General features: G+C 41.8%; 1 protein-coding gene across 1 annotated transcript in view; it reads left to right on the forward strand.

The window, feature by feature from the left end:
• Positions 1 to 21,790, forward strand: part of LOC147724053 (histamine H3 receptor-like) — a 188,909-nt gene that overhangs the window by 118,999 nt on the left and 48,120 nt on the right. Inside the window, exons 2-3 of the mRNA XM_086917981.1 lie at positions 830 to 1,114; positions 1,501 to 1,670. Of these exons, the coding sequence (XP_086774107.1) occupies positions 830 to 1,114; positions 1,501 to 1,670 (455 nt within the window). The remainder of the gene's footprint in view (positions 1 to 829; positions 1,115 to 1,500; positions 1,671 to 21,790) is intronic.

The raw sequence follows: 21,790 nt of genomic DNA on the forward strand, positions 1-21,790 counted from the left end.
AAGTGAACAAAGGATTAATGCATTGTGTTATACATGTTTATAGTAATAAGTCACCCCGTACTCATGAATGCTTTCGTGAATAGGCACCACTGCGAGGTTATGGTCACTGTCTAATCAAGAAGCGATTGTACACATTCTTCAAGTCCTATGAGGGTTCGCATGAAAATCTAAAATGCAATATGAAATGCTGATGTCCTTATTTAAGATTTGAACAAACAACTGTACTAGCAATTGGTGTTTGCTTTATAGTTTGATTAAAATGAGGAGGCATGTGGAAGGCAGTGTGCATCTGAGGGGATTCGTATGTCATGGTGCTGTAGTGTATATTGTGAGTTTTATTGGAATGAAGTTACTTGAAAGGGGTCTCATGGTAGCTGCGGGGCAGGGGATGTGTGGGTGCTTGGTTCTGGAGCCTCTATAAAACAATTCTCTTTTTAAATCATTGTGTTGTATGTTTCTGGTAGAATGTTACCCTGTAATACTTTATAAGACTGAATAAAGTAAATTGAAGCAAAACATAAAAAAAAGAAACCAGCACATTGTTTAATCTTTCTCTTACTGCTTGTGCATTTTTTTTAATTAATAGAATTTCCAAAATCAGTTTTTTTTTTTAAAAATGGCAAACATCTTGAGGCCTGTCCCTTGTATATTTGAGGCAAAACTAAATGGGAGACTAATATACTGCACCTGTTTAAGGGCTTAGCATTAGGGAAGGAAGACAGGCCCAGAGGTATTTATAAAGCTAATTGCTGTGCAGCATACCTCAGCGAATTCTTGATAGAAGTAACGAAGCACACTAATGGTCATACAATGCCTTTTTTTCTTGTAGGCACACCCTCAGATGTTATTATGACCAACCTGCCAATGACTTCGATAAACACGTCACTGCCATTTGAAGGAGACGTTCTTACCATCAACGATACCCATCTTCCCAGTGACGCAGCGAAGACGTCAGACAACGTAAGACTCATCAAGGATGTAGCGATGGCGTTAATGATCGGTGTCACTGTGACTGGAAATGCGCTGGTGATTCTGAGCTTTGTTGTAGATGCAAACCTTCGAACTCAGAGCAATTACTTCCTTCTGAACCTAGCGGTCTGTGACTTCTGCATCGGTAAATAATTTTTTCTATTTACTTTGTTGTACTCCTTGTTGACCTAGGTCTGAACAATCAGTGAATTCTAGACGGACGGTTAAATCATTATAGCAGTAAACACAGTGGCTGCTGTAAAAATGATAGATACTGCTTGATTCCACCAACTAAAAAAAGGTATACGTAGGTAATTGATTATGATGGACATGTAGGGTCAGTTTCAAGTAGCAGCATGTAAATATGATAAGAACAATTGTAATAGACGCGCATGAGTTGTATAATGTTATTTAAAGCAATTAGAAAAAGTATATAATGAGTCTTTGTTTCAATTCACATTTAAATTGACTTAAGATCTAAAAAGCAAGTTGCTGTTTTTTTATTAATTGCATTTCACTAATGTTGTTTAGGTACCTTTTCTATTCCACTCTACATGAAAAACTATATTATGAATGGAAGGTGGATTCTTGGAAAGTATATCTGCAAAGCATGGCTGGCCATAGATTATGTGATATGCCAATGCTCAATATATAATATTGTCTTGATCAGCTATGACCGATTTTTGGCTGTTACTAAAGCTGTAAGTATTCATAATTTGTAAACAGTGTGTTCGTCCCTCTAAACAAACTTGCAACTACCACCTTTTTAACATTGCATTTTTATTGCTTGCATAATGATGATTTACAATACTGTTTTCTCTAGATTACTTATGGTATTAGAACTCTAAAGGACCATTTAGATTTTGGCAGATGACGGCTTATCAATTTTACAGTTTAGCCATGATATCAAGCCATCCGCTAAGAAGAGGTAATTTATGTAGGTGCATTGCCTGCGTCCTCCATGCTACGGGCCTGATTACTAGTCCGGCGACCCAAGAACCATCAGACTCATGGTGAGCAGCAGTGGTGGGCTCCCAACCGCCCGATTATGACTCAGGTGGTTGACCCGCCATGGGACCACCGCCATTCCCTGGAGAAGGTGCGGTGGTCGAGATGCCGCAACAGGCTTGGTGGTCGCGCCAAACATTTGATGAGTTTCCTCTCTGCCTGGGTTTTCATGGCGGTTCCTGCTCCTTCAAAACCCTGGCAGAGAGGAAAAAATAGGGCCCCCTGGTCCCTCACGAGCTTGTGTATGCACACAGGGGGGCACAATCAGTGCCCCCTGTGTATATTTGACGATTTGGCTACGATTCGGGGAGCGCTTCATACGTAAAACAAATATACATGGGATGAAATATCCATGCCCACACTGATAGAATTGACTTAGGATTAGGCCATTAAGAAGCCATTCAACAAGGGGCTATACCTTTGGTGGAGTTTATAAATTAGAGGCCCAATTGGCTCTCCTATCCAGAGGAAGGGACCGAGTGGAAATAGAGTAAAAAAATCTAATGGACGAAAATAATGACTGTTGCTATTGCCCTGAAGAAGACCTTTTGAGGTCGAAACGCGTTGGCTTCAGTTGTTTTTATGAATAATTTTTTCAGTAAAGAACCAAAGAAACCGGAACCTGCTGAATTGTTGTGCGTTTCTTTACTTTGTCTGAACCTGTGAAAAATATTAATTTTTATACATGTTGGAGTGCTGAATCGTTGATGTTGTAATTTCTGTAGGTGCATTGGACTGCCTGCATCCTCCATGCTAAGGGCCTGATTACGAGTCCGGCGGCCAGAGTACCCCCAGACTCATGGTGAGCAGCAGTGGATTATGACTCAGGTGGTCGACCCGCCATGGGACCCCCTGGTCCCATGGCGTTTCCACCGGCATTTCTTGGAGGAGGCACTTTGGTCGAGATGACGCAACATTCTTGGCAGGACCATCGTGATCTCGCCAAACATTTTACGAGTTTCCTTACTGCCTGGGTTTTCATGGCGGTTCCTGCTCCTTGAAAACCCTGGTTGAGAGGGAAAAAAAACGGCCCCCTTGTCCCTCACGAGCCTGTGTATGCACACAGGGGGGCAAAACTAGTGCCCCCTGTGCACATGCACATAAGTTCCTGCACGGCATGCTGGAACTGTTTTTGGCATTCTCATTGCAGTGCCTATTTTTAAAGGTACCACCATGGGAATGCCCAAAAAAGCTCATAATCTGGCAGGTGGCCCGAACACATGTTTGGTGGTGAAGAAGTTGAGTGGACCTGCCGCCGCACCTTTAAAACCATAAGTTTGCTCTTAGAATGATCTGTCGACATGACATGAAGGAGGACCCTTCAGGCCAGATGGCCCTAGTATGAATACCACACAAAATTGTAAAATTTCCATCATGATAGCAAATTGCTATGGAACTCACCTGCATAACACCAAGCAGTGAGTAACAACTGCTGCCACAATGACAGACCTTTCCCAAACACCATTGCATAGCTTTTGTGACAAAGCAAAGTCAGACCAAACTCAGCTGGCTAATGAATGTTCATTAGGTGTTCACTAATTCTTATTTTGACTTTCCTGGACATTCCATTCCTATGTATTTTAAGTTACATGGACCCTCAGTTAGGGTAAAATACTAGTGACTATGGACAACACAAACACTCATTTACATTGGTTTTTAGCTTGCAGTGAACAACACGTGTGATTGCATCTTTTATGTTGTTTTTACTGTTCTATTTATGTCCAAATGAAAGTGTCTCAACTACCAATGTCTCAAGTGTTTTTTTTAAATTATGATATGTTTACATACCGCTGTGCACTGTTTTACTGTGGTGTGTTCCATGAGTATATACTTGTATACACTGAATCAATGACAATTTGGTCTGATGTTGATTATATATAATAGTATGTTACCCTTAGTTATTTTGATCTCTATAGGAATCCAGAGTGGGGAACTCAGCATTAGAGTGAGTAGTCCCTTTGCATGTTCAATGTTTTATGAGGTATGTCCAGACTGACTGAGTTAGGATTACTAATGAACAACAGTAGGCAATACATCAGCTTTTCCTGTGGCAGGCAACTATTCCTGAAGAAAGCCCAGGACCCATATGGGCATTTTTCTAGCAAGGGGTGAAACAAGTCAACGTAAATAAGGGTGCAGGGACATACTACCCCGGCATCAGTTCAGAGATATAGTATGAGAAATTGGGTTGTTAATTGAGTGGGGTGGAAACCCTTTTCAAGCAACAGCCACAAGTCCTGTCAGGGTGAACCACTAAAGTCACTAAGTTAACCTGTGCTTAACCATCTTGTAGCTTGGCACAAAAGCAGTGAGGCCTAATTTAGAGACAATATGTAAAGTATTTATGCAGCACACAAATAGTGAAAGTGCCAACAAAACACATGAAAAAGTTGTGGTGAAGATTTCTATGTTCGGACTTGGTGCCTGATTTAAATGTTGATGGGACTGCAAATCAGTGGTTTTTATTTGGACGGTCTTCCCGTCCACCACCCTGGTGGTCCGCCCACCTGATTTAGATGCTGGCTGGCAATGGTGGAGAAGTCCGCTGCCAGCATTTCAACCCTGCGACTATGGTGGGATGGCTTGCAGTAGGTGGCTGCTGGACTCTAGCCAGGATTCCCACCCTCCAGATGTGGATGTGGGCTATTTCAAAGCCAATTTCCTCAGGAATCCCTCCTACTTTGAGTTGGCTGAACAGGATGAAAAGGAGTGAAAACTCACCCTTTTTTCAGGGTACAGCCTGCAATTTTGTCCTCTACTCTTTCAACCAGGTCCCCCCTTACCTGCTGCACCTTGACCATGACAGACCGGCACCCATTTTTGACTGACCCGAAGGTCGGTTTTTGTTTTGTGTGAGAGTATACATTGCATGGTGCGTGTAGGTTGTGGAGTGCTATCTACTGCGAATCCCCCAGAGGACATTTATATTTTACGTTCATTCCTTGGGATGGCCAGTTAATGTTCTAGATACATATAAGACTTTGCCATAATCGGTGCACCTTTACGAGAGTTGACGAAAAATAATATGGTTTTTTCAGTGGTCATGTGAGTGCGATGAAAGTTAAAGAAAAATCAAGCAAGCCATTACAAAATGCTGCTGAAGTGGCCGACTTTGGTCCCAAGCTTCATACCAAGGGTAAAGTTGATGCTAGCCCTGTGGGGTTAGGCGCTATTCTTGCACAGCACAATGGACAGCCAAATGCCCGAAGGCATATTGTGGCTTACTTCAGTAAAATCTTATCACAAACTCAACATGCTTACTCACAAGCTGATAAGAAAGCTTAGCAGTGGTATGGGCTTGTGAATATTTTCAGGTGTTCTTATATGGAAAGCCTTTCCCAGTAGTTAGCAATCATCAAGCACTATTGACAGTATTTGGCATCCTAACACCAAGATGCCTCTTTTATTGGGGTATGAGATTACAAGAATACAATTTTTCACCAACCAGGGAAAGATAAACATCCTGCTTATTATTTTTTATATGAGTACCATTACAATGCCATGGTACCCCATCTAAGAGGGCTGAAGCCTACATAAATTTCATTGTATAATTGAGAGACATTATTGCTCACCAATCTTGGAAACAGTACTCTGAACCACTCACCAGTGAATACTTAACATTCAGAAATGTCAGAGAGGAAAAATCTGTAACTAAGGAAGGCCTCATCTTATGAGGTAAACTCATCGTCATTTCAGAGAGTCTACTACAACAAGTAATTGAAGTATCCCATGAGGGACACTGAGAAATAGTTCCCAAAAAGAGAGCTCTTCAAGGCAGAGTCTGGTTTACTTATCGCGACGAAAGGGTTGAATAAGAGTTAAAAGACTGTCACTAATGCAACTGCCTCTCATCACACATTACTCAGCACCCTTTAAACATGTCAGAATTGGCTAACCATGCTTGGGAGAGAATTGCTGTTGATTTTTTTGGTCCTCATGAGAATAAGCCTTATCTAATGGTCATTGTTGATGACTACTCCCATTTTCTATTGGTAGAAGACTTTTCATCCTTCACTCTTGAAAAGGTAATTGAAGGATTAGGGGCTAGATGTAGGTAATTGCAAATTACCGATTCGAAAATACTGAATTTTACAGATTCAGTATTTTCGAATCGGCAATTGCTATGTAGATCAAAAATTGGTAAAAATTACTGTATCATTCAGATTCGGTAATTACCGAATCGGTATTTACCAATTCGGTAATTTCATTCATTCCTGGCCTGGAGGCCCATAGGAGTGAATGTCAATTACCGAATTGGTAAATACTGATTCGGTAAAATAGGGAAAGAGTCAAGGGTGGCAGGGTGTCACTTTGACACCCTGTTGCACCCCTGATTAGTGCTAGTGTGCTCATGTGGCACACATACATGCCCTAAGGGCATGTATATCTACCACATGGCACAGTTGAAAATGCATTGATTTGCATTTTCAAAGGTGTTCCTTATTTACCATCAACTAATAGTTGGTGGTAAATAACGAATCCTTAAAGCACAGGAGCACTGTTTAAAGTGCTTCCTACCTGTCATTTACCGATTCTGTAAATACGGAATCGGTAAATACCGATTCGGTATTTACCGAATCTGTAAATTGCCCCCCCCACATCACAAAAGCCTATTACCGGTCGGTAACAGCCGATTTCGGCTGTTACCGACCGGTAATACCCTTCATACATCTGGCCCTAGATGTCATCTTTGCACCATGGGGTGCCCTCTGATCTTGAAATCTGACAACTGCCGGCCCTTCAATAGTCAAGAGTTCAGAGGCTTTCTCAGCCATCTCAACATAAAGCATCCAATAAACACTCTTCTTTGGCTCAAGGCCAATGACCTTGTAAAATGATTCATAAGTACTCTAAAGAAATCTGTTCAGCATACTGCATTAGAGAAGCTTGACTTCAAGGTTGTTTCAAATACCGCCCTTCTAGCTTACCAATCATCCCCTCACCTTAATATTTGGCAGAGCCGCGTAGACCAAGTTAACTCAATGGACCAACCCTCAGATCAAAGACTAAGAAAGACATTTATACTGAAGATTCTGGTCACAAACAGAAAATGAAAATCTATACTGACCAGCGATGTGATGTGAAAGATATCACTTTTAAGGGAGGAGATAAAGTACTAGTTTGTCAATCCAGAAAATGAAAATCAGATGCTTCTTTCGTGACTGAGCCCTATACTGTTGCAACCTAAAAAGGCTATATAGTGACTATCCAACATCCTGGGAAGTCCCGTACTAGAGATTCTTCTCACTTCAGACATGTGGCTCATCACTAACCAAACATTGATGTTACAGTAGAGACTGAGTCCAGACAGAGAGTTAATGATCTTGCAAATACTGTTTTTTCCACCTCTCCTACGCAAATCACTGACACTTTAACTGCCAGCTCCTTGTTTCCAATGATCCGATCAGTACGTTTGATTCAAGCGCCACAAAGATTCATTGAAAAGTTATGTGTGTATGTAAATTTTTATGTACACTTCATTCATTTATTTGTTGGAAAAGTTGTAACTTTTTATTTAACTAAGGGGGAGATGTAGTGTTGTGTACATAAAGAATGACAGAACTCCTTTGGTTCCTGATGGACTCCATAAACCTGTGACATGAGTGTTGGATGGTAATGAAATGAATCTGGATTTAGAACGTGGAGTTCTTGCTTACACGCTGAAGAATAAAGACATGGATAACTACTCTCCGTGTGTTGTGTAGTCATTCACGAGTGCCCGGGCTTGGTAAGAAAATACATAATGAATTCCTTTTTTTTTTTTAATTAATTTATTTTGGCAGACGAAAGTCATAAGGTACATTTTACAGGGTAATTCATAAAAGAAAAAAAAGAACAAAAAAGAACTAAAGACAGAATGACATAGACTATATCGTAGCAATATACATGATAACAAAAAGCGGGTTCACTTAATTTATCAAGTCATGATAGACCTATTAGATCCAATTATGAATAGGTGACCATAATTTATCACCAAACGTCCTCTTCTGTCAGCCCTTAAGTCTATATATTGCACTTTCAAGCCGATAGACTCTTAATAATTTTGACTGCCAATGATGGAAAGCTGGAGGGTCCGCATCAAGCCAACGAGAAGTTATGCAATATCTATACACCGACATGGCTATAAATAAGAAGCCTTCTTCTTCGAGCGTTCTAATACCAACTAGGTTAGCTTGGATTCCGAATATCACTAGTTCTGGTAGTAATACTGTTGATAGCTCTAAAATACTATCCAGAAACCTTTGTATTTCTTGTATACATTGATTCAACTTTGGACACTGAACAAGCATGTGAATTAGATTGGCAGCTGCAAACCCACAGCGACTACAGCTCTTGCCCCCTTAGCTTTCCATAATGACAGTTTCGAGAGTGTATAGTATAGATCGAAAGCGGCCATAAAGTGCTGACTTTTAAAAACCCATTGAATAATACCATATTGGCCATTTCTAAAGATCTAGATATATCGATCTTTTCTATACCTAGATTTGTTTGCCATTTGTTAGTATAGATCTCAAGGTCATCTTTTATTCTATTTAACATCAATTGATATATCGTACCAATTCTGTTTTTCTTAATACAACTTTCCAACACATCTATTTTATTCATAGAACTGGTATTGATTAAAATTTTAGATTCTATAAAACTTCGAATTTGGAGATATTTAAAAAAAAATCTCCCCTTATTAAAGTATAATTATCCTGCAAATATGAATATGATACCATTTGCCCGTTCTGAAACAAATCTCCAAATGTACTGATCTTAAGGTCTATCCACCGCTGCATTACGGAATACCTGAAGATATCCGGGAGCGAAGAATTTCTCCAAAATGGTGTGTAATAATTTAGCTTCATATTAAAACCAAACTTTTTATTAAATTGTATTCCAGATATGGAATGTTGCGATCAAAACTTTGAACTTTGTTTTTTTGTAATAACTTGGTTCTATCAACCTAGTTAAACATTGTCGGGCTTCTGCTCCTAGCAGCATCTCATAAATAGAGGGGGCCAATACTTCATCCAAACAAAAATCTGGAAAGATCATAATACCCATAGCTTTTAAGAAGATTGTCCAATAATATAATCTAAAATTCAAAACCCCCAATCCTCCTCTTAGTTTTGGCAAAGTGCACCATTTCAAAGATCTTCTAACTCTCCGATAGCCCCATATGAACCTGGAAGTAATTCTATCTAATTTACCAATAAAAGCAGAGGAAAACAATAATGGTATAGTCCGAAATAGATACAAAAATTTGGGAAATATAATCATTTTTACTGCATTTGTACGTCCGTATGGTGATAAATGTAAATTATCCAGTCTTTCCAGAGTCCTATTTACAGAAGATAGTAAAGAATCTGTGTTCTGCCCAACAATATCTTCGACTTTAGCAGGAATTGTCACACCAAGATATGAGGCTGTGGGGGAAAATACCAAATCATCCGGTTTGCCTACAGCCGAATGTATAAGCTAGGTCTTTGAGATATTTAATTTGTATCCAGAGAATTCCCCATATTCTCGGGCAAGTTCTATTATTTTAGGTAAGGCTAATGCTACGTCTGATGTGACAACAGCCACATCATCGGCATATGCCAGGACTTTATAGGCCACATAATGTAACATAACTGGGGTAATCCTAATTTCTGTTATTAGTCTGATTAAATAAGGCTCGATATAGAGCGCAAACAGCAGGGGAGAGCAGGGACACCCTTGCCTTGTACCCCTTGTGATCGAAAAAGGATCAGATATACCAGTAGCGATACGTATTACAGCTTTTGGATTATTATATAGCACCTGAACGGCTTGAATATACTCTTTAGGAAATCTTTTCCATGCTAAGACAGACCACAGGAATCCCCAGTCGACCCTGTCAAAAGCTTTTTCAGCGTCCAGCAATATAACACCGACTGGGGATCCTGTGGCCTGTGCCCAATCCAATAAAGTAATGATACGTCTAACATGGTCAGTGGTGTCCCTCTTTTTTATAAAACCATGTTGGATCTTAGATACTATCGTTGGCATTATATCATTTAATCTGTTTGCTCGTAATTTTGAGAAGACTTTGCTATCTGAAGTAATTAAAGAGATCGTCCTATATGAACCCATTTCCTTGCTATCCTTCTCCTTTTTTCTAAATATGACTATAGTAGCCAACGACCAAGAGATAGGCGAATGTCCTTGAAAGGCTTGTTGAAATATTTTAAGCAAATGGGGTTTGAGCATATTTCGAAAAACCCGATAAAATTCAAGAGGGATCATATCTGGCCCCATTGCTTTGCCTGGAGCTAAGCTCAAGATAGCCATTTCTATTTCCTCCCAAGAAATCGGAGCACTTAAAGACATTATGTCTGTGTCATTGATAAAGAGATTATCAATGTTCCTCAAATAATCCAATGGTACGCTGTCTTGGATATTGTCATCACTAGTTTTGTTGTATAGTAATTTATAAAAATCTCTAAATGCCTTTAGTATCCCTGGTTGATTTTCTTGAGTTAAGCCAGCTAGATCAACAATTTTTGTTATGTCATTCAAAACTGCTTTTTGTCTTAGCCTCTGTGCTAAAAATGTTCCTGTCTGATCATTTAGTTCGTAACATTCTGCTTTATGCTATTTATACTTAATGGCAACCTGATCTGCTAAGTAAGCATTTAGGGCAGCCCGCTTAATCGTCAGGAGGCACTGTGCTTCCTCTATTCCATGACCATTGCTAATAGTACTGGCTAGTTTAAACTCTGCCCCCCTAACTTGATCGGATTTGTTCTTAAATGTCCGATGAAAATTAGAAAAATGCATAGTTTCCCCTCTAATAACAGATTTGAATGTGTCCCATACTATCTGAGTTGAGGCCGTCCCATCATTACATAGAAAAAATTCTTGAATGATTTTAGCCATATGTATCAGATATTGTTCATTTAAAAGTAGACTCCTTTGGAATGACCATTGATGATTTGAATTTGAGCTCTGGGAAGGTAATGATAATTCTAATATAAGAGGATTATGATCCGAGACTAATTGAAGCATAATATCAATATTAGACCTTTCCAAAAAAGGAAGAGGAAATGAAGCAGTAATCTAATCGAACCAATTTTCGATGCGGCGAAGAAAAGAAAGTATATCCGGGATCAGTGGGGAAAAATCTATGCCATGCATCAAACAAACCATTACCTACCACTAGGGCTCTTAAAGCTGTATAAGTCCTAATCTTCTGGCCAGTTTACCTTTAATGAACACGGATATTCCAATCGGACTCAATATTTATATTCAAGTCGCCACATAATATTAGCGGTTGACACCAAGTAGCAAGTTCCAAATTAATAGTATCAAATACCTCGTTATCATCAAGATTTCGCCAATATAGACAGCATATTGTGAATTTGTTGCCTTCTATAATCATTTCTACAAGCCCCCATCTTCCCCACCTATCAGCTAACGTTCTGATACATTTCCCGATCCCTTTTGTCATAAATATCGCAATCCCTCTTTTAATGCTAGTCTGCTTAGAGCAAACTAAAAGGTCAAGACCCAACCTATTCAATATATTTCTTTTGTCCGAAGAAATGTGCGTCTCCTGTAAGCACAGTATATCAATTTGTGTCAACTGAATTAATCTAGACAAGATTCCTATCTTTTTAGGGTCATTAAGGCCATTATTATTTAGCGTACAAATTTTAATCTTCTTATCCATCATAACAAAAAATTATCACAAAACTTAGCATCATTGATATTCTTCTACAGAAATTTGTACCAGTTATATCAGATTGTTTGCCTTTCTGTACCTTAACTACTACCACTGCCTTACACCCCCACCACCCACCATGCCCCCCATTCCCCACACCCTGCAACTACCCCCCCTCCCCACCAAAAGAGACTCAGGAACCATCAGTTCCTGTAAAGTATGAATTGCCGTGTCCCCCCACCCCGAGAGCCCCCCAGGAAGAAAAGAAGAAAATATTAGTCAAAGAGCAGCGTGATAGATAACTGATAGTACCAACATAAAAGACATAATAGATATAAATATCATATAACATGTATCAACTCTATCACTGCTTAACTAACAAAGTTCATCTGATTAAAGCAATAACAATAACAATTACAGGTCATCAAAGTAATTAATAAACTTCTTACTAAATCAAACCCTAATTTTTAGACCTCATAATTAAACCAAATACTCCTTTGCTTTAACTTCTGAAAGATAAAATGTTGTCTGCCCTTTAACCATAACTTTTAATTTAGCCGGATTCTGCAAGTATACAGTAGCCCCCTTTTTTTGAAATTCTGGAATTAGCTCTCTTAAATGCCAGTGCTGGGAGACTGTAGCCTGGCAGAAGTCAGGTCGTACGAAGAAAGAACAATTCTTAGCTACAGCTTTTTTGTCAGGGCGGGCTAGGCGGTAAATTTCCTCCCTAGCAAGAAAGTTATTAAAACTGACTAGTATAGCCCTAGGATATTCCTCCTCCCCCGGCCTGGGTTTTCTGATGTTAAGCGGAAATCTATGTGCTCTCTGCACTTCTTTTGACCAGTCCCATGATGAGAGATCAGGAAATGCTTCAATCAAGAGTTCGATAATAAATCTTCTTGTGTCGACCCCTTCCTTCTTCTCTGGTATTCCGTGAAAGCGGAAATTAATCCGGCGCGCCTGATTCTCCAGCCCAGACAATTTATGTGAAATATCCTCTTTGTGCGCTTTAACATTCTCAAGTTCACGTTTTTGTGAAATAACTTCTTCCTCCAATGCCAAAATTCTTGCCTCACCCTCAGAGACTCTATTAGCTGTTTCAGTACAAAGTTTAATGGCTCGTCGCAAAGTGTTTTTGAGTTTTGAACAGGTTGCCTGGGTACGCAAGTTTTCTGACTTACTTTCAGCGTGATGAGTCATCATGGTGGTGTAAATAGTAGTTAGAGTTATTTCTTCTGGATTCATTAATACAACCTCCTTTGTTTTGGTACCACTTTTTAATCGTACTCCTTCCACAGACTCCATAGAATCCACTGTAGCTGTTTCAAGTCCCTTGGGTGTCTCAGCGCATGCCTCAGTGACTATACCAGTCGTGCGCTGTGAACCTCTTTTCTTTCGCCTTCTGACCGTAGAAGCATTTGAATGCGGAGACGTTAGATTATGTCTTGACTCCTCCAATTCCAATCCAGCTTCAGCAGAGCTAGTGTCTTCACCATAGTCTGCCCAGTCTTTACTGAGATTCATAGTCTCATCAGAGGAGGGATCAGATAGTGAAAAAAAGTTCTCAACTGCCTCTTGTGTTACAAACGCCTCCAATCCCTCTAGCGCCTGTGCCGGTAATGTATCAGTGGACCCAAGAATTTTAGAGTTTTGTGACATAGCATTGAAATTAGAATCCAGCATTATACGCTCGCAAGGTTCAGTGAGGACTCCATCTCCCATAATGCAACTGTTCTCTGCGACCGTGTCACTCAAACATGAATATAACAATCCACTGTCTGCTATATTTGCATTGATATTTTGTACCACCTCCTCTATGTTCTGAACAGATTCAACATTTTCACTCACATTACGGTTTTTAGCATAGCACCCTGCTTCTCAAACAATGCAGGCAAAGTTGAAGCCTTTCCTTTCCCGGGTGTAGACACATCCGTGTGCACTTCAATACTTGCAGGCATTTTTTTACCTCCCACCACCGCCGTACCTACATTATTTTCTCCCACGACAGCTTTATTCGCGGTACTCCGGGTGACAGTTTTGGTTTGTTCCTTGGATTCTTTAGGCAGCATTTTCTTCTTACGGACACCTCCACCTCCACGACCACGAACCATGAAACAACGAAAACTGCGAAAACCGAATGTCAAAACCGGTAAACGCCACAGCGGAGCACACCGCCAAGGAAGGAGCAGTTCAGCTAGCATCCGCACACAGAGAACTCAGGTTGCAAAATCTACAGGCTCCAGCTGCATCAGATGATAGGTATGATTTCTGGCTTTCAATTACACACAAAGTCTCTTGCCGCTCGATTCTGGTTACATATTACAGCTTGTGGCTTAGCGGAAACATTGTTGCAGAAACCCTTCCAAGAAACACGTAAATACCCACAAGAAAAAAAAGCCGGGTTGATTCGGCTGACATTTCGGCTGATATTCAAGCGTTCTCCTGTCAAGGTACTCGGAGCAGGGAGCGGAGCTGCTCATACAGCCCACGCCACGGCAGCCATCTTGCCTCTACATAATGAATTCCTTGTATCAGAATGATAATGTACTAACTACTGAAGCAGGAGAGTGAAAGAAATTCAGACTTGAGAAAAAACCTGGTTCCCAGCTATGAAACTGAGACCAGAAAATATCTCAGAAGCTCAGTCAAGCAGACCAAGACAGGCAACAGCAGACATGTAGCAGGAGAAAGAACAGCCTGGAAGATACAGAGTGAGCCATCAAGATGGAGCAATCCTGTTGGTGTTCTGTAAAAACATGGCCATAATCAACATACTCTCTGGAAGACAAGCAGCCTGCATACAGCCCTGGGTCAGGAATGCCTTGCATGAATAAATCCAAAGATTTGGATTTCAACTGCTTGAACAAACCCATACCAACCATGGAACTACAGCACCTCCATCGGGTGCACGGGCATAACCAATGGTCAGTCGATTGCTGGTCAGCATTTCTGAGATGCCCACAGCAGACTACAGAAAATTAGGCGAATGTTTACCAGATGTGTTGAGTAGCAGAATACCTGATTGTTCCTAATAGTAAGCTTCTCTATGTCCATTGACAAATAAGATGGCCTAGAAGTGATTGGAAAAACTCTAGCCACCAGGTTAGTACATTCAACAATGAAACCTATATCCAACTCACGGAACAGCAGCAGAAGCAAAATACTATTCTATCCTGTGCCTTTCTCTTCGTGGAACAAGTGGAATGACAATGGTTTTGTGATGAAAATGTCACTGAATTCATCCAACTTTCTATTATATTGGGGGAGATTCATTGATGACAATCTCCAAATTTGATAAGGAAACAGGAACAATACAGATATCTGTCACATTAATGAATCAAAATCCATCCAATACCAAATCAACCATGCAGTGATTTTTGAGCACCATTTATAACAATAATACTGAACTGCAAACAAAACGTCAATGAAAACCAGCAACTTTGAACTCTGTTCTTTAAGCAGATTGCTGTCCGTCCAAAGTCCTTCATTCCAGGTATATCAAACTATGAACTTCTTAAAACAAGACAAAACCACTTTGAGGACGATGTCTTCACCACCTTCACCTAGTTAAGTGCCTCTTTGACCCAGGATATGTAACAAAAACATTTAAAAAAATGCTGAGGTCAGACAGCTGAATAGATCAACCCTGTTACCCACCAAAAGTCATCGAAAGGAACCCACAACAATAAGATTAACAACTAGATTTGTGGAACGCCAATAAGATCTGCATAAGTACTTACAAAAACTATGGTACTTTCACAGAAATAACATTACAGTGACAGACATCTCAGAAACCCACAAATGGGATTCAGGTGATGTAAAAGAGAAGGGGCTGTGAGGATTTGGGCATATTTTATGGTATGGTTGCGCAAAAACTCAGTGTAATACATTCGGAAAAACTGTCTTGGGCCCAAGTCAGGCTCTTTTGTAAACGTTAAGCTCAATCCTGGGTAGCTGAGATTTTGAGCAGCAAGGCTGAAACAAAAGATTTAGGGCCAGATGTAGGTGGCCATTTACCGGCCGGTAACGGCCGATTTTGGCCGTTACCGACCGGTAAATGGGGTTTTGGGATGTAGGAGGCCAATTTTACTGATTCAGTAAATTTACGGATTCGGTAAATTTACCGAATCGGTAAAATACCGAATCGGTATTTTTACTGATTCGGTAACTTTTAGATGTAGGTGGGACTCTTCTGAGTCCCAAAGGCCTTTCAGATTCGGTATTTTACCACCCAATCCAATTGGGTGGTAAAATACCGAATCCAGGTGGGCATGCACATGTGTGCATGCACACCTATGCCATGTGACAGACAGACATGCCCTTAGGGCATGTCTGTGTTCCACATGGGACTCATGCCTGTATTTGGGGAGCTAGAGGGTGTCAAAGTGACACCCCATGCACCCTTGCTGGAATCAGTATTCAATGCCCATAGGAATCAATGGGCATTACCGAATCGGTATTTACAGAATCGGTAAATACCGAATTTTAAGGATTCGGTATTTACCGATTCTGTAATACCTACACCCCCCCCCCCCTCTATTTTACCACTTCTTAAATACCGAATCGGTAAAATTCGGTATTTAAGAGGTCGTAAAATAGAATTACATACATCTAGTCCTTAGTGTAAAATATTTAAAAACACCAAATAGCGAAATAAGAAAGTAACGCAAGAAAGCTGACATCAGTTTATAAAAATAAATTATATTTGTATGAATTTTTAGAGCCCAAAATTATCCAATTCACTGTAGGGTTACAGAGGTATAGATTTTCAAAGGTAATATTAATATCAGTACTTTTAGTCACAATCGCAAACAAGCATTAGTAACTGTAAAATGTGGAAACGTTTGAAAAGTTGACAAGAGTTGTGTTTGTCTACTCCAGTCCAAACATGGCATTCAGATTTGGCAAGGAGAAGGTCAGGAGGGCCACTAGGGAGCATTTGGAGAGTTAACATGCTTACCAAAGAATTCTCCAGTCCGGTTCTGAGCTTTACATCATGACTTCAATAGACTTTCACTGAGTCATTCTGATGCTGGGTATGCAGGAGATGGACGATGCTCAAGGATGCTCATGGTGCTGTGAGGTCAACAGGAGTGTCCTTGCGGGTAATCCTCAGTCTGCAAATCAAGTGGGGTGACTTAGGCTGCAGATGTCGGGTCCCTTGAAGTTCTCATTGAGCCAGTAGAAGGTCATCAGTGGCTGGGCTACTGGTTTTCGTCCAAGACAGGTTCAGCGGTATCATTTGGTGGAGGTTAGAGTCACTTCTGGGTGACCAATTTGGACTCAGATGACATTTACCAGGTTCTGGCCTTTGGTCATCAAGGATCGGTCTCTTGGGACACTCAACGTCAATGAACGGCGATTCTCCTGAAGTAGCTACTGACTTGCCGAGTTGGGCTTCTTCTACTTTGATGGCCCTGGTGCCGGTTCAAGGATATCAGTCAACCGACCCATAGAGTCGATTCTTTGGTCTAGGGCTTGGAAGCGACATTTCCTCAAGCCTGGAGCCACAGTCCTCTTTTCTAGCCCAACGTGTGGTAGGTGGAGTCCAGCAGATGGTGCAGTGTCTCTTTGCCAGATCCAGGGGAAAGCAGGGCAGTCCTTCTTCAGTACTTTCTCCAATTCCACATTGATCTGCGGTTCAAGGTGCCTGGTGTTCCATATTTATGCTCAAAAAGTGCCATCTCTGAATGATGCTGTCACCAGCAAATTGGCTACCAGGATCCCTCCCACCCTATGACGACCTTGGCTATGTGTGGGATCTTGCAATCCCAAAGTGCAATCTTCTACCCACTCCCAAGATGTCTGAAGCCCTCCTTGGATGTTAAGAGCTCAGTAGCCTATCCTCGAGATGTGGCTACCGGTGGGCTACATGTCCACAAGAAAACTGGCTTGGTCTCCTCGCTCTGTTACCACTCCCATCCTGTCTACCTGAACAAAGAGGCAACCTCTCGAGCTTGTGATCGTCATTTGCCCACCAAGGATGGCTATGCCTTGGAAGCTAGTCTTTTGGGCGAACGCCCTGAGTGGCTTCCTGCAAGGGGGAGTTGCCACCTCTCTCCACAGAAGGATCTTATTTTCCTGCACCTGGGAGTTGTTTGCACCTCTCTCTGGGAGGGCAGAAGGCTGTCTGCTGGCCAACAGCTGGATGAACTGGGCAATAGAGTGGCAACTTTCTAAAAGTTGCCTTTCCTTAAAAGTGGCATTAAAATTGACGGGTTTAATGCCATGATTAATTTAAAACCTTGACATACCAGTTTTAGTAGTCCCATTCAGAAGTTAGCCAGGCTGAGGGTTCAGCTGGTAACTCTGTGTTAGTCGATGGGGCTAGTAACTCTCCCACATCAATTGGACGTTTTGTTGTTAGGACATATTAAAAATATATGCTGAATTAATAATAATATACAGTCCCTGCGTTAGTGGGCCTTCCTTAAGGGAAAGTTACATATGTTTTTAAAGAAAGTGGTGGTTTGGCAAAATCAGACAAGCAGTTTTAAAACTGTTCTTTCATGCTGCAGTTGCAGGCTGGAACCCATAGGGTGTCACAACCAGTGCTGCAGATCTGAGTGGACACTCTGTCTTACATGTCTTTGATAGTACCCTGTATACCATGTACTAGGGACTTACAACTAAGTCAGTATATGCCAATTGGGGATAGCCAACTCAATATACCTTTTGTAATGGTTAGAACACTGGGTACAGTGAGAAGACTGTGGACTCTCAGAGATTAAAACGAACAGCATCAGTCCAAAATTGTGGGAATGTTCATGCAAAAAAGAAGCCTTTCCTAACATTGCCCCCCTCCAGATGAAAGTGATGAGCAACTAACCTTTGTCCTGGTAGTTCTCATCATCTAAGTGGAAGAACATGGAAAGGCCATCTGCAATGACATAGTCAGTCCCAGGTCTGTGTTCTACTGAAAAGTCCATATCCTGTAGGGAAATGGACCCCCTCAACAGTTCATGCCTCTCATCTGCATCAACCATCTGAGAAGTGTGTCCCAAACAGAAAGGACTTCAGTTTCTTCAGTGCCCAAACCATGACAAAGGCGTTTCTATTAATGACATTTCAATGATGCTCTTTGATGAGGAGACGTCTGCTAATGAAGGCAACCAGTTGATCCTGCTCCTGGTCATTTAGCGGTGACAGTACTGCCCCAATGCCATGCTCTGAACCATCAGTTTAGATAACCAACTCCTTCCTAAAATCAGGTGCCTTTAGGGCAGGTACTGAGCACAAAGGTTCCTTAAGAGTGTCAAATACCTTTTGACATTGGTCAGTCCAGATAACTTTGCCTGGCTGTTTCTTGGAGGTTAGCTCTGCCAGAGGTGCCAATATGGTACCATACCCTTTAACAAATCTCCTGCAGTACCCAGTCCGGCCAAGGAATGCTCTGATATGGGTTTGGGTCATAGGAGCTTCCCAGGTCACAATTGAAAGGATTTTGAGCATGATATGTACATGGCCTCCACCTGCTTTGTGGCCCAGGCCCACAACAGAACTGTGCCCTATCTGGCATTTACTTGCCTTGATAGTCAGCTCTGCTCGCTGTATGGATTGCATCACTCCCCTTAAGTGGACCATGTGATCCTCCCAGGTGGAACTAAACACAGCAATATCATTCAGATAAGCTGCTATAATGTCTTCTACCCTCAGAGCACTCTATTCTCCTCTGGAAGGTGCCTTTTTCAACCCAAAGATCATCATTTTGAATTGGAAGTGGTCTTCAGGAGTTAAAAAAGCAGACCTCTCCTTGGCTCCTGTTGTGATGGCTATCTGTCAATAACATGAAGTCAGTTTAAAGGTGCTCAGGTATTCTGTAGCCCCCAACTTAACATTGAGCTCATCAACTCTTAGTTTGGGGAGACAGTCAGTCTTGATGACTGCATTCAAACCTCTATGGTCCACACAGAATCTGACCTCTGATTTTCTTCCCTTGGAAAGGGGATTAGGCATCAGAACTACTGCGCTAGCTCAGGCACTGCTAGAGGACTCAATCACTTCTAACTCAAGCATGTTTGCAACCTCAGCTTTAATGATAGTTTGGCCTGGTCTGACACAGTGTAAATTTTGCTTTTGACAGGCAAGCTGTGCCCAGTGTCCACATCATGTTCATACCATGTTGTTAAACCTGGGGTCAACAAAAAGAGATCAGCAAACTGACTGCGCAGGTTTTAACAGTCCTTTTGCTGCTGTTCTATCAACATGCAAGAGAAAACTCCCTCCACTGAGCCATCTTTAACATTGGTAGACAGCAGGCTGGGAAGAGGTTCACTCTCCTCTTCACTGCTTTCTGTCACCATGAGTAGTGTGATATCTGCTCTATTGTGATTGAGCTTGAGCTTAGTCACATCACCCTATAGGGGTGTCTGGGGGTTCCCAAGTCCACCATATATGGCAATTCCCCCTTCTTCTCCAAGTTAGGGTAAGGCTCAGTTCACTTGTCTTGCAGGGCTCTAGGGGCCACAGATTCCATGACCCACACCAGTTGTCCAGGTTGCTTTTCAACCATGGAGGACTTCTGGTTGTACCTGTGCTTGATAAGCTCCTGGCTGGTCTTTAAATTTCTGTTTGCTTTCTTCATGTACTCAACCGTTGACGAGCACACTCTCCAAAATGTCTTGTTTGGGCTTCTATGTAGGTCTTTCCGAGCCTTCTTTCACCAAACTCACAGAACCTTGTAGTGAGCGACTCTGTAGACGCAGTAGGTTCTGGAGATCAAGTTTAATTCAAACAGGCTACACAGCAGCCAGGAGCACCAAGGTGGGTGACATTTAACCCCAACTGCTCCACAACAGTTTGAATCAGTTTGAATTATGGAACAATATGACAGGGCTACTAAGCAACAGGCCAACATTCTAAAGGAGAATACTAGATAGAGGAAAGGTAAGGAAGTACAGGAGGTTCAAGGTACAACAAACCCCTTACAGGGTGTCCGCAGAGTAGTTCAAATTGACTGAAAACTGCTCCTTTCAGAGAAACCTCCCTGTGTGCAAACAGCAGGCATGGCAGCAGAACATGCAATCTGCTTCTGATTTTCTCCTATAAACTCATAACCATGCACTTCATAGTCTATGTGAATCTCTCCACAAGACCATTTCCTTGGGCATGGTAAATCATCCCTTAGACTTTCAGATGCGCATGCAATTCATGCAACCTTGCTGAAATGACCCCCTTAAGGAACCTAGCCCTAGTAAAGATGGCAAGCAGGGCTCTAGCTATTGCAGGAGCAGGAACTGTCCTAAGGACAATAGTTTCAGGGTATCTGGTGTCATGGACCACTACCAACAAGATCAACCTATTGCCAGAGGCAGTAGGTGGGTCTAGGGGGGCAACAATATTGATTTGCACCCTCTCAAAGGGAGTCCCCATCACAGGCAATGGTATAGGGGGATCCGTTGGCTTGCCACCTGCATTGCCACTGGGTTGACAGGTGACACAGGAGCAACAAACACCTTCACCTTTTCTGACATTTGGGACCAGTAAAAGTAGGGATGTCATGGACCAGGTTAAAGAGGAACTCTCTGGACTGTTGGGGGATCACATCTATCCTGGTTGTCCCCCGGTGTTGGGTCCCTTGCCTCAGTGTGCAGGGTTCCCTGCTCCTGGTATACCTTATGGGTACCATTAACATCTCCCTGCTCCAGTTCGACAGCAGCTGTTTCAAGCCCTTAAGAGTGGGACAGGTGTAAGTTCTCTCTGGAGTGTCCACCTGCTCCTTGGAGCTCTGCAAGTTAAGCAAATTTCTCAAGGAAGCAGTCTCCTTTTCAGACACCAGGCCTCCCCTTGTGGGTGAGGCTCTTCCTGGGTCTTTGAAAATGATTCAGTGGCCTTGCATTTCTTCCTGTCCTTCCACTCGGAACTAGGGATCTATACCATTTTTCCTGGCTCCAAGGTACCTTGACTTCCCTTTAAGGTCTTTTGTGCTCTAGTGGAGACACATACCACTCAGGGAGACCCTGCATTGCTGCATGAGTTTTCTTCACCTCTGCTTAGGCCGTAGTTTCAAGGTTGTTACCCAATAGAAACTCCACTGGGATGTCAGGGGACACATCTATTTTCTTAGGGGCCAGTAACCCCTCCCCACTCAATGTCCACTATTGCCTTGAGATTTGACTCTGTAACATTGTCAAAGTTAACTAT

The sequence above is a fragment of the Lissotriton vulgaris genome, chromosome 4_1 (genome assembly GCF_964263255.1).
Source record: "Lissotriton vulgaris chromosome 4_1, aLisVul1.2, whole genome shotgun sequence".
Classification (NCBI taxonomy): domain Eukaryota; kingdom Metazoa; phylum Chordata; class Amphibia; order Caudata; family Salamandridae; genus Lissotriton; species Lissotriton vulgaris.